Source organism: Lagopus leucura, unplaced genomic scaffold, assembly GCF_019238085.1.
Source record: "Lagopus leucura isolate 7727_CA_CO unplaced genomic scaffold, USGS_WTPT01 Super-Scaffold_100038, whole genome shotgun sequence".
Lineage (NCBI taxonomy): Eukaryota > Metazoa > Chordata > Aves > Galliformes > Phasianidae > Lagopus > Lagopus leucura.
In genome coordinates this window covers 4456966-4469454 of record NW_024962287.1, presented here as the reverse complement: position 1 = coordinate 4469454, position 12489 = coordinate 4456966, and the positions used below count along the sequence as shown (strand labels likewise).

The 12489-nt window shown below is 46.0% G+C and overlaps 1 protein-coding gene across 5 annotated transcripts in view; it reads right to left on the bottom strand.

The window, feature by feature from the left end:
• The window catches only part of KIF13B (kinesin family member 13B), a 125286-nt gene extending 117224 nt beyond the window's left edge, over positions 1–8062 (bottom strand). For all 5 annotated transcript variants that reach the window (XM_042883459.1, XM_042883463.1, XM_042883461.1 and 2 more), the window contains exon 1: positions 7938–8062. In XM_042883459.1, coding sequence (XP_042739393.1) covers positions 7938–7992 — 55 coding nt within the window. In that variant the 5' untranslated portion in view covers positions 7993–8062. The remainder of the gene's footprint in view (positions 1–7937) is intronic.
• Between the last annotated feature and the right edge of the window lie 4427 nt (positions 8063–12489).

Sequence of the window (12489 nt, the reverse complement as noted above, 5' to 3'; positions counted from 1 at the left end):
TCTCCCTGCCAGTGTTTGTTGCCTTAAACTGACTGTTCTCTTTGCCCTTTGCTATGCAGAAGCCAACATAAATAAAGGCAAAACTAACTGACCGCACAACAGAGAGTGAAAATAACTTAGATCTAAATGACCCTGCTAAGAGCTTAAAAGACACTGTTAGCAGAAAAGCACTCTTAGGGCAGTCATTATAAGCTGTACTGACTTAAAAGTTTGGGACAAAAATGCAGTAATTTGATTCATCCCTAATGCTTACCAACACAAAGTCAAAGAGGTGTCTTTCAAGCTGCTCTTCCATATATTCACTACACAAATATCATTCATGAAATTTTCAGTTTGTGGCAATTAAAAGTCATCAAATATGCATGAGTACATCTGGAAGGGCACACGATGCTATCTTGATGACGAGGTTTAAGTCAACTCAAACACATGAGCACAGTGAATGCAAGCAAGCTCACCTCACTTGCTAACGCTACGTTGCTCAAATGGTAACGAGTTTAATTTACCTTCCGTTGTTTCATTTTCTGCAAAAGAAGAGCTTGCCCAATGGCTGTGGCGAAGGCACAACGTGTATGTGGACACTCACCTTACCCACAGGCAGTGCTGCTGCTGCACGCGCTGCTCAGCTCACGAGGACTGAGGACATGAGCAGCTGGGTGATTCTGTTGTGCAGCCAAGAGCTCGGAGAAGTTCGGCATAACTCTGGGATGCTTTGTTTCAGGCTTCAAAGTGAATGAAATGCAACGTTTGCTCTGCCACTAAAAGCCAGGGCAGAATTATTCACAGCGAGCACGATCCTTTGTCTGCTTCGTGAAGATGAAGCAGAGGCGAAACCAGAGCAGAAATGTAATCTCATACTGCACTTAAGGCTAGCTCTAAAGATGTAATTAGCACAAGAATTGCTTGCCTTTGTGGCATCCCCATTTGCCTGTGTGGTAGTCCCACCGGTTCTTCAGCAGTGGGGAATAAACTCGTAACACCTGAGGAGTCCTTAAAAAACAATTGCCTGCCTGAGGAATGCACGGTGAAACACGAACTCTGCCTGCTTTTCCCATTTGTCGCCCTGTCTCCAGGGCGCTCCTACCACAAACATTATTTCATAGGTTATCAACAGCGAGCAGGAAATACTAAAAAGCCCAGGTGCCCGTTTATCACAAGGACAATGGGGAAGAAAAGCCCGGTGCTCATATATTGCCATCAGGATATAACAGGTGCCATTTCATGTACTCTAATGCCATAATTAATCTTTTAAGACTGCTTGCACAAACTCCAATTTATAGATACAATGTTTCTGTCGTAATCTTCACTGGGAAAACAAATACAGAACGACCTCTGCTTCCTTCCCCCAAAACAAACACACACATCAAGTGACTGAGAGTGCAACCTCCAAAGAGTAGGACAGAAAATTAGCACCTAACACTGCAGTCAGAGGCTTACACAGATAGAGAAGCAAATTCCTTCCTGACAGGCACTGGAGACAGATGCTTTATCATCAAAGCACAAAGGAGCCCTGTCTGCACACAGAAACCAGTCCGGATGAATATGCACATTAGCATAATAGATACCTGAGTGTCCATTTACAAGCCACCTAGCTATCTACACTGGAAGCCATAGGCCACAAACTTCCAAAAGCAGTGTTCTCAGATAGCACTGCCAGAAGCAGGGCTGGGTGCACACAGCACAGACCCAGGTGGGCATGGGCACCCAACCTGAGCTTCCTGCAGCCTGCTGCCTGCCCTGCTGCTGCTCCTCGGGATGCCTTTCCAATAACTACAACTCAAAGGGCAGCTGTCACACCGAGTGATGCGGGTTTGTGGGCATGGTGGTGACAGGTGGATGGTTGAAACAGATGATCTTAGAATCTTAGAATGGTTTGGGTTGGAAGGGACCTTTAAGATCATCCAGTTCCACTCCCTGCTATAACCAGGGACACCTCCCTCTAGCCCAGATTGCTCGCAGCCCCATCCAGCCTGGCCTGGAATGCTTCCATGCAGGGGCATCCGCAGCCTCGCTGGGCAACCTGTTCAGTGTCTCACCACCCTCACAGTAAAGAATTGCTTCCCAATATCTAGTCCAAATCTGCCCTCTTCCAGTTTAAAGCCATTCCCCCTCATCCTGCCACTACATGCCTTTATAGAAAGTCCTTCCCCAGCTTTCCTATAGGATCCCCACCTTCATAATTCTACAATTCTGTGACTGGTTTTGCAGTTAGCTTTCTGACTCATTTGAACAGAGGAGTACTAACTCAGTAGAGGTGCAACAACATTAAGCAGGCATGGTGGCAATGGCTTGGTGGTTGATCCAATCTTAATGGAAGAAAGGGTCTTCTCCAACCCTAATGATTCTATGATAGCAGTTGTTTATGCTGGCATAAGGTGTCACTGACCACATCCTTCAGTGCAACTCACAGATTCATAGAATCCTTAGAGTTGAAAGGGACCTCTGAAGGCCATCTAGTCCAACTCTCCTGCAATGAATATGGACACCACAGCTAGTCTGCTCAGGTCCTGATCCAGCCTGGCCCTGAAAGCCTCCAGGAATGGGGCAACAATTACATCTCTGGGCAACCTGTGCCAGCGCCTCACTACCCTCACTGTAGAAGACTTTTTCCTTATATCTAACCTAAACCTGCCCTCCCTGAGCTTGAAGCCATTTCCCCTTGTTCTATCACCACAGACCCTGCTAAAGAGTCTGTCCCCTTCTTTCCTGTGTCTCCCCTTTAAATACCAAAATGCCGCTATCAGGTTCACCTTGCAGCCTTTGTACTTTGCCAGTATTGATAAAGATTTTACATTTTAATTAACACCACATTCAACTGACTAAAGGCACAGAGAAACACAAGGCTTTGAACACGCCTATGGGATGTTTGCACACTAACATCACCTGAGACTAGAATGTTGAATACAACAAATCTGTATTGAAAAGCCTCAAGCTGTCTTTTGCTCTGCTTCATGGTATGACTTGAGCTCTGCACATAAACAGGAGGGGGAACGGCTGTTTACGAGGGTGGATGGTGATAGGACAAGGGGGGAATGGTTTTAAACTGAGACAGGGCAGGTTTAGGTTGGATCTTAGGAGGAAGTTTTTCCCCCAGATGGTGGTAAGGCACTGGAACAGGTTGCCCAAGGAGGCTGTGGATGCCCCATCCCTGCAGGCATTCAAGGCCAGGCTGGATGTGGCTCTAGGGAGCCTGGGCTGCTGGTTGGTGACCTGCACACAGCAGGGGGTTGGGACTGGATGAGCACTGTGGTCCATTGCAACCCAGGCCATCTATCATTCTGTGATTCTATGATACTTGAAGCCAGTGACAATATTCATAAAGGAAAATCCAACAACAGCAAAGGAAGCTCCTGGTTATTACAAAAAAATAGAACAAGTGGTACACTAGGAAATATTTTAGTGAATGACATATTGCAAGAAAACCAAGAAAAAGAAAGACTTTAAAAGAAACAGTGCAAAGATCTCAATTTCATAAAAGCATGTTAACTGAGATCTTTATGCAAAGTATGGTTTCAAAAGTCTGGTTTATGGTTTCAAACTCAAAGAGGGGAAGATTTAGATTGGATGTAAGGAAAAAGAGATTTTTACAATAAGGGTGCTGAGGGCATAGGGCTGCTCTGAGAGATGGTGAGCGCCCCATCCCTGCAGACAGCCAAGGTCAGGCTGGATGGGCCCTGAGCACTGATGGAGCTGTGGGTGTCCCTGCTCAGGGAGTGGGGCCAAATGGCTTTGAAGGGTCCCTTCCAACTCACATGATTCTATGAAATACAACAGAGAAGTCATAACCACTACCCCAAAGAGCTTGCAGCTTCAGATGTGATGCTGCAGGTGAAATAACAACTAAGTTGCTTTATGAAAGCATGGCTTCCATAGACAGCCCGTAGGATTTGGGTTTAATTTGAAGCATAATGCAAAAAATAACATAGATCTGAAAAAGTGAGCCATTCAAGTATAATTAGGAACACTTCCTCTCACTGCTACAAATTAGTACTGCAAGCTCATTTTATAGACTGCCACTTCACATTGGAGCAGGTCCCTCAATACGATCACCTCGAAATGTACCATAAGCAGCCATTTGATGCAGAAATCCCTTCAACATACACGCAGTCCTTATTATACTTTTATGAGCTGTATAAATTAGTAATGGTTAAACATACCACTTTTATTAACCTAATAAACCCTCGCCTTAAGAAATTCATAATTCAAACACTAAAGACAACCACCATCGCCACAAGTAAACATTGCAAAGCTTCAATTCCTACAGTTGCAGCCATCTGACAGGTTTGCAATTTTGAGCCCTTTGGTGCAGAGGGAAGGAAAAATCATTACTTGTGACCCTGAAGAAAACAAATACTTGCTTCACGTCCAAAGTCCCAGAACTTCGGACAAATGTTATTTAGAACAAAGCACAGACTAAAGGTTTCCAAGAAAGCCTCAAAGCTTATTAAAAAAAGCAAAGCCACAGAACTTTAACTAGATGGCTCTTAAGAAAAGCAGCTACACAAATGCTTAAATTTAGCACGGAGGAGGTAAGAAAATATTAGGCTTATCGCTATTTCTGTAACTTCTAGGAACATCAGAAACATCACTCGACCATAACATCCGGATTATGACAAATAACTCACCCAGAAATAAAACAAAAAACAACAACAACAAACAACTCCAGGAAATCTTGTTTGGGGTAGGGAAAGGAATTCCATCTTCTAGGTTGGACCTGCAAAGCAGTTCTTACGAGAGGAGGTACACCTCAACTGCCAAGCTACATGTAGGAAAGTGCTCTTTCTTCCCCCTGAACAGGGAGCATTGGATCCTCAGACATCCATCACTCCTGCATGATCTTCACACACAGAATCACAGAATGGTTGGGTTGGAAGGGACCTCAAGGATCATGAAGCTCCAACCCCCCCACCACAGGCAGGGCCACCAACCTCCACATTTCATAGCAGCCCAGGCTGCCCAGGGCCCCATCCAATCTGGCCTTGAACACCTCCGGGGATGGACGGGGCATCCACAGCCTCTCTGGGCAACTGTTCCAGCACCTCACCATTCTAATGGTAAAGAACTTCCCCCTGACATCCAGCCTAAATCTCCCCTCCCTCAACTTAAAACCATTTCCCCTTGTCCTGCTGTTATCAACCCTTTCAAAGAGTTGATTCCCCTCCTGTTTGTAGGCTCCCTTTAGGTACTGAAGGCTGCAATGAGGTCACCCCACAGCCTTCTTTTCTCCAGGCTGAACAAGCCCAGCTCCCTCAGCCTGTCTTTGTAGGGGAGGTGCTCCAGCCCCCTGATCATCTCTGCAGCTCCTCTGGACCCTCTCCAACAGCTCCCTGTCTTTCTTGTACTGGGGGCTCCAGACCTGGACACAGCCCTGCAGATGGGGCCTCACAAGAGCAGAGTAGAGGGGGACAATCACCTCCCTGTCCCTGCTGGCCACCCCTCTGCTGATGGAGCCCAACAAGCTAACAGCAAGGCCACAGCGAGTCTTTTTGGTGTGTTATCTTTTTTAGTTTCTATGGAATGAAATAGCTCTGATAACAAGATACACCCCCCTCCCCCCCCCCGGGAAAAATACATACACCTCCTAATCTATAATCTTCTGCCACATTTCCCCCCCTGATTTCCACCACTTCATCCTCTATTACTTCTGCATACACTCTGTGCAGAATGCAGTCCCTAGCTAAAAATAGCTTGAAGACCATTGAAGACCACAACACGAGCACAAACTAGGGGCTGTATGAAAGATACATACAACACAAGGGGAAGGTGTGTTATTCATCCTCAAAGATTCAAAACTTGACTGAACCTGTGCAACTTAGCCCAATTTCATCTGCAATTTGATCCAATTTGATTGGACTAGAGACCTCCAGTGGCCCCTTCCAACCTGAACTACTGTACAATCTCACAATCCAGGCAGTAAAAAAACAAGACCGAAAATATCTAGGTCACAGCCAAAATGACCTATGAAAGGAAAGCGATATGGACAAGAAGAAAGACCAAGGCTAGAAGGAATACAGCCCTGGATATAACCATGCATATATGTAAAAAAGTTTGTTTTTTTTTACATCAGGAGTGGTGAAGCACTGGCACAGGTTGCCCAGAGCTGATGGGTGCCCCATCCCTGGAGATACTGAATGTCAGGCTGGATGGGGCTCTGAGCAGCTGATGGAGCTGTAGGTGTCTCTGTTCACTGCTGTGAACTTGGACCAAACGACCTTTAAAGGTCCCTTCCAACTCAAACAAATCTATGATTCCATCCCTGAAACGAGGCACCACCTTCCAGGTCCACTCCCCACCAGTTCCTACCTCACTGTCCCTGAATCTTCTTCCACCAACTCTCTACAAGGATGTACCCGCCTTCAATTTTGCACACTGCTGAAGTTTAAAAAAAAAAAAAAAAAAAAAAAAAAAAACCTGCAGAATTAAAAGCTCTGATGAACTTAGTCTGACATTTCACAGCATCATAGAAATGAGTTGAAAGGGACCCTTAAAGGCCACCTGTCCCACTCCCTGCACTGAACAGGGACACCCACAGCTCCATCAGTGCTCAGAGCCCATCCAGCCTGACCTTGGCTGTCTGCAGGGATGGGGCAACAACCACCTCTCTGGGCAACCTGTGCCAGTGCATCACCACTCTTACTGTAAGCAACTTTTTCCTTATGTCCAGTATAAATCTCTCTACTTTTTGTTTAAATCCATTTCCCCTTGTTCTATTACAGCAGACCCTGATAAAGAGTCTGTCCCCTTCTTTCCTGTAGCTCCCCTTTAGACACTGACAGGTTGCTCTCAGGTCACCTCGCAGCCTTCTCTTTTTCATGCTGCACAGCTCCAACTCTCTCAGCCTGTCCTCACAGGAGAGCTGTTCCATCCCTGGGATCATTTTTGTGGCCCTCCTCTGGATGCACTCCAACAGATCCATGTCACTCCTGTACTGAGAACTCCACATCTGGACACCTCCATTTCAAAAGGCATGGAAATACTTGACGCAGCAACATTAACATTTATTCTTCCTACTTACCAAAACAAACTAAAAGCGTTATTTAGTTTCAGATCACTAGCTGTAGCTATTAAACTGCCTTCACTCCATCACCCCCAAGGAATTATTGGCATACTTCTGTGAGAATGTGGGAAAACAAAACCTTACACGTTTCTTGGATCCCTGCCTTCTTCTTCACCTCCCCACTCCCTGGCTGCAGTTCCCTTTTCATACTTGCTTCCTCATCATCTAGAGCAAGTTTTTCTAATTAAGACGAGTCATAAACATTTAAACAGATGCCCAGACCGCGGTGTGATTAACAAAACCCTCAGGCAAGTTTCATTGAGGGGGAAAAAAAAAATAAAATAAAAGGAGGGGAAAAAAAAAAAAACTCAAAACCCAAAACACCACCAAAACCTCTCCTCGATTCACACTTCCTCTTCCATGTTTTTGTGTTTGTTTTCATGTGTTTCCCCCACATTTCACCCGGTCAACACATTGCCCCTCACCCAACGAGGGCAAAGAGGAGGAGTTACTCAACGGAGGTGCAGGGAAAAGACAGAAATGGTGTTACTTTCCCCCAAAACCCCAAGGAGCAGGAAGAAGGAAGAAATCTCCGACGCAGGGTAGGGCCTGGCTGTAAAACAGGTGCAGGAGGTGTGGGCTGCAGTGTCCACACACACAAACAAAAAAAAAAACACCATAAAACGGGGTGAGATGAGGGAAAAAAAAAGAGGTCGGTTTTGAAGCAGAGACGTGTCAGGAGTGAAGACAACCGCTCGTGAGGGCAGCCCGGCTTCACCCACCCGACGGACACAAGCACATCCAGCCCTGCTCCCGCACACGCCCGGTAACAGCTACGCTTCCACACACAGACCGGACGGACGCCGACGGGACCCGCCGCCTTCAGGGCCGCTCCCGCCGCGGGCCGGCCGGGCTGCGGGGCGCTGAAGGAGGAGGTTCTCACCTCGCCGGTTCATGGGGCGGACGCGCACCGCCACCTTCACTTTGGAATCCCCCATCGCGCCGCTCCGACCTCCCCGGCTCCCTCGTTCCCTCCTCGGCTTCCGTCTACCGAGGGACAACCGCCGGCGGCGCGGGGAGGAGCGCGGAGCGGGGCGGGGGACCGAGGCCGGGCGGCAGCGGGAGGGAGGTGCCGCGCCGGACCAACGTCCGGCGGGACTACAGCTCCCAGCGTGCAGCGCGCCACACCGCCCCCCCGCTCCCTGCGGGCAGCCGCGCTGCACGCTGGGAGCTGTAGTCCCGCCCGCGGGTCGGGGTTGGAGCGTGAGCGTTGCATGCTGGGATATGTAGTCCTCCAGAGACAGTGAAACTCTGCGGGTGCCTGCAGGGCAGGTTCTCCCACCCTGGTCCTGGGCGGCTGTGGATGAGCTGTGTCACAGCTCGGCTCCCAGCAATGCCTCAGGGCCTTCTGAGGGGCATAAGGAGATTTTCACCTTGAGCAGGCAGCGCTGTATGCTGCTTTTGCCGTTAAATGTATTTCTCCTGCTCGTTTTCCAAATTCTTCACCCATTGCATAAGCTCACAAGTAGCAGAACTGCACCTTTGGTCATGGAACTGAGCCACACTGAAAAAAAGTTTTAAAATATCTTTTAAAACTCCCCACAAAAGTAATATTTTCTTTCATATTTGAGTTCTGGAAGCGCTGTGTATGAGGATGGGCCTATTTGAGTGTATGGGATAGAGCTTGATGCAATAATCAATAATGCATTTGAAAACCAGATGATCTTAGTGGTCTTTTCCAACCTTAGTGATTCTATGATAACTTCGTGTTCACTGGGAGAATTCACAGGGATGAAGATGCAATACCCAAGCCTGAAAACTGACCGTTTGGAGTTATCTAATGCTTTGGAGTGTATGCACTGTGAGGAGACTGCGTTGAGACGTTGCACGTCTCTGCAAGGTTGACTCTACAGGTAAAGAAGCACCACAGCCTTGCTTTGCTGCTCTGCAGACTTCTGGATAACAGAAGTCACTTAAAGATCATAGAACTATAGAATCATTCAAGTTGGAAAAGACCTCTGAGATCACCCAGTCCAACAGCAGCCCACCCCACTATGCCCATTGCCCACGTCCCTCCGTGCCACATCTCCATTTTCCTTAACACCTCCAGGGATGGTGACCCCACCAGGTCCCTGGGCAGCTGTGCCACAGCATCACCACTCTTTCTGAGAATAAATGTTTCCTAATATCCAAACCAAATCTCCCTTGGCACAGCTTGAGATCATCACCTCTCATTCTATCATCATTACTTGGGAACAGAGGCCAACCCGCACCTCACCACAACCTTCTTTCAGGTCATTAACTACAGCTTTATTAGAAAAGGCAGTTGAGGAAAATAACTTAATAATCAGGAGTGGTTTGAACAATATTACAGTTTCTCCTCCTTTTATGGCCCAACTGCTCAACCACAGCCACTTCTTAGAAAGACCAACAGTGAAACCCTAATGCAAAAATGCAAAATCTCATTTAAATGGTCATGCTTGAAAAGCCTTGTCACTGCTATTTTAGTTCAAAACAAGGACTCTCTCTGTCTTATTTTGAAAGGCCAGATTTCAGCATGGACAGATAAAAATTATTCAGAATTGTAATCTCTGGCCCATCAGCAATGAGGATGGAGACAAGGCTTTGTGACAGTGACAGAAATAAATAACACACCTCCAAGAGGTTTTGACATAAGATTTCAGGAAGTAGCACTTTATTCCCAGAAGAATTGCACTCAATATATACCATCTCATGCCTGACTGACCTGAAGAATCTTGTCAAGGTAAGGAAAATACCAGTACTAAGCTGGCATTTAACTGGCACAGGGATTAATGCCCATATTTCTAACAGGAGTGCCAGACTATCTTCAGTGCATGCAAAGGTTAGCAAGCAATCCTGAGGGTAAATAATAATATCAACAATAATAATTATCATAATAATAATCCCACCACCAGCAGCAGGTCAGACCAAGTGGCCAAAGTTTTGAAACACAATTTGAGATTTTATAGGTGGGAGCAGAACACACCAACTCATCAATGACGCTGTCTGCAGCCATGCATTGGAATTGGTTTCTTCCAACCTACTTCATTCAATGATTCTGTGGTCTCTAAAGTCCCTTCCAACACAATTCATTTTATGATTCTGTTATCTTTAAGGTCTCCCTTCCAACACAATTCATTCTATGATTCTGTGGTCTTTAAGGTCCCTTCCAATCCAGTTCATTCCATGATTCTCTGATTCTAACTCCTTGGCATGCCGTGCTCAGCCCAGTGCTGCATGCAGTTTCTTGCTGGGAGCTGGGAGTTCCACTTTCAGCCTGCACAGTTGGTTCTTGCACTTGTGAACTTGAGGATCCGATTACAGGATGAAACCAGGCTTTGAACTTCTTGTGGTATTTTCCAGCTGGGGCCTCAGCAAACCGCACCAATGTCTTCTGAAACTGAGTGTTTTGTGATGGAGATAAATATAATCCTGGCTTTACAGCTGAGATGGTGAGCAATGAGCGGAGGGTTTTTGCATAGGTTTGAGTCACCTGCAGTCTGATTTGAATAAATGAGATGAAACCAGCCAGATGTGAAGACTGCTGTGTGTAGCAGGTGTGACCCAAATCCAGTCTGTGCCTTTGCCATGAATCTTCTCCTCTGGTATTAGCTCCTTACCATTGATCCCTGCAATGCATAAGATCAAACAGTAAGTCCTTTTGGGGAAAAGATTGTGTATGTCTTCTTATTTCTTAAGGAAAGGTGCCAGCATGATTTTAGTGCTCTCTACATGGACAAGAACAAATGCAAACATAAAATTTTTGCAAGCTTTCCGCTGTTTTTCTGCATGGAATGAAGAATTTATCATAAATTGTGGAAAAAAAAAAAAATCACATTAGCAGCATTTCAGTTTTAACTGCCGAAAAGAAAGTTCAGATTCATACATCTTTCAGACAGTCATCATTACTTTCTCCAAACTTGTTTAGTCCATGAGACATCCTTAGAGCCCATTCTCCTCTTGGATGTCCTTTTGCATCAAGTCCTGCTGGGGCTCTGGAGCAACAGCTTCTCTCTGCAGTTATGCCTGTGGACATTTCCTTTACACTGCTCCTGTCTCCTGCAATGAATTACAGTAATGCAACTTATCTTGCACCGGCACGGACTACCTCAATGTAATTACCCCACAATGAATTCCTCCACTAGCCCTTTCCCTGGCTCAGGGTTTCACAATCTGTGGGAAGCATCTCCCTGGAGGGGCACAGCTTGGAGCGAGGATATTGTTTCCATTCACAGCACTGGAACATGCTAATTATACTGGGAGAAAGAAGGAGGGGGGGATGGCAGCATTCACTTGAGAGGGACAGGCCTGGCAAATAGTTTGTGAAACGCCAACTTAACCCTGTCTTGTAGGGAATTGTCTGGAACTCCTTTCCCCCTTCTTAGTTACTGTAATGAGGGGCTGACTTCCCAGATTTGCTCTGGCTATTTAAATGCTAATTTAATTAACAAAACATCCTTGGGGGGGAAGCATTGCTAGTCCCTCCCATTCATTTATCGAGTTTCTGAGTGCAACACTATTTTCATCACATTGAGGAGCCAGAGTTATTGCTATACCACCTGGCCATGGCAGGGATTAAAGCATTAATATGGGGAAGAGAAAGGGAAAAGGAAAGGGGAAGGGGAAGGGAGGGGATAGAGATGGGGGTGAGGGAGGGGAAGGGAAGGGAAGGGAAGGGATCCTTCATGTTAGTACTTTATAAGCAGCTAAGAATGTATAGAGTCAACAAAGTCATAAGGATTTCCTTCACTTGACTGTGATGCCTGGAATGTGTGTACAACTGGGCTGCAATGGAAGTGATTGGTTTTCGTTTTTATCTGGATGAAGGTGTGAACAAATCTCAGATCACCTGGATTAATTGTATCTCAGGGCAAGCCAGAAATTGTGGCAGACTTTTGGATGTCTCTTCTTCTAAACCATAACAAGCAACAAATCAAGCATATTTTAAATCAATTTTTTCATCTGCAAGATGCTGTATCAGAAGAGACACATCAATTATGAATTTGCTGGAGACCTAGTTTCTACCCATAAATGATTCAGGCTTTGGGAAACTAAACCAGAAGATTTAATCAGTGTTTGGTTCTTTGCATGGAAGCTCTGAAATGTCACTGCCATTCACTTTTGCAGGAAGCTGAATGCTGCTAGGGTGGTCCCACCAGGGACTGGGAGGCATTTGGGGCACCCAGCAGCCTTGCAGCTGCCATGAACACATCCTCAGCAAGGAATTGTGCAGTGACACATCCGCACAACAGGACTTAATGTTGTACATGCTTCATAGATTGTTCCTTTTTTTTAAATTCAGTCCCTGGGATAACACTAGTAATTATGCACAAGTTTGCTAGAAACTGGGAAAATAATAACTCTGGGAAAAACAGAAAGTGCTTTTATCCAAATCAGTTGTATCAAATTTCTGCTTGTTCTCAATATTTCCTTCCTTCCTTCCTTCCTTCCTTCCTTCCTTCCTTCCTTCCTTC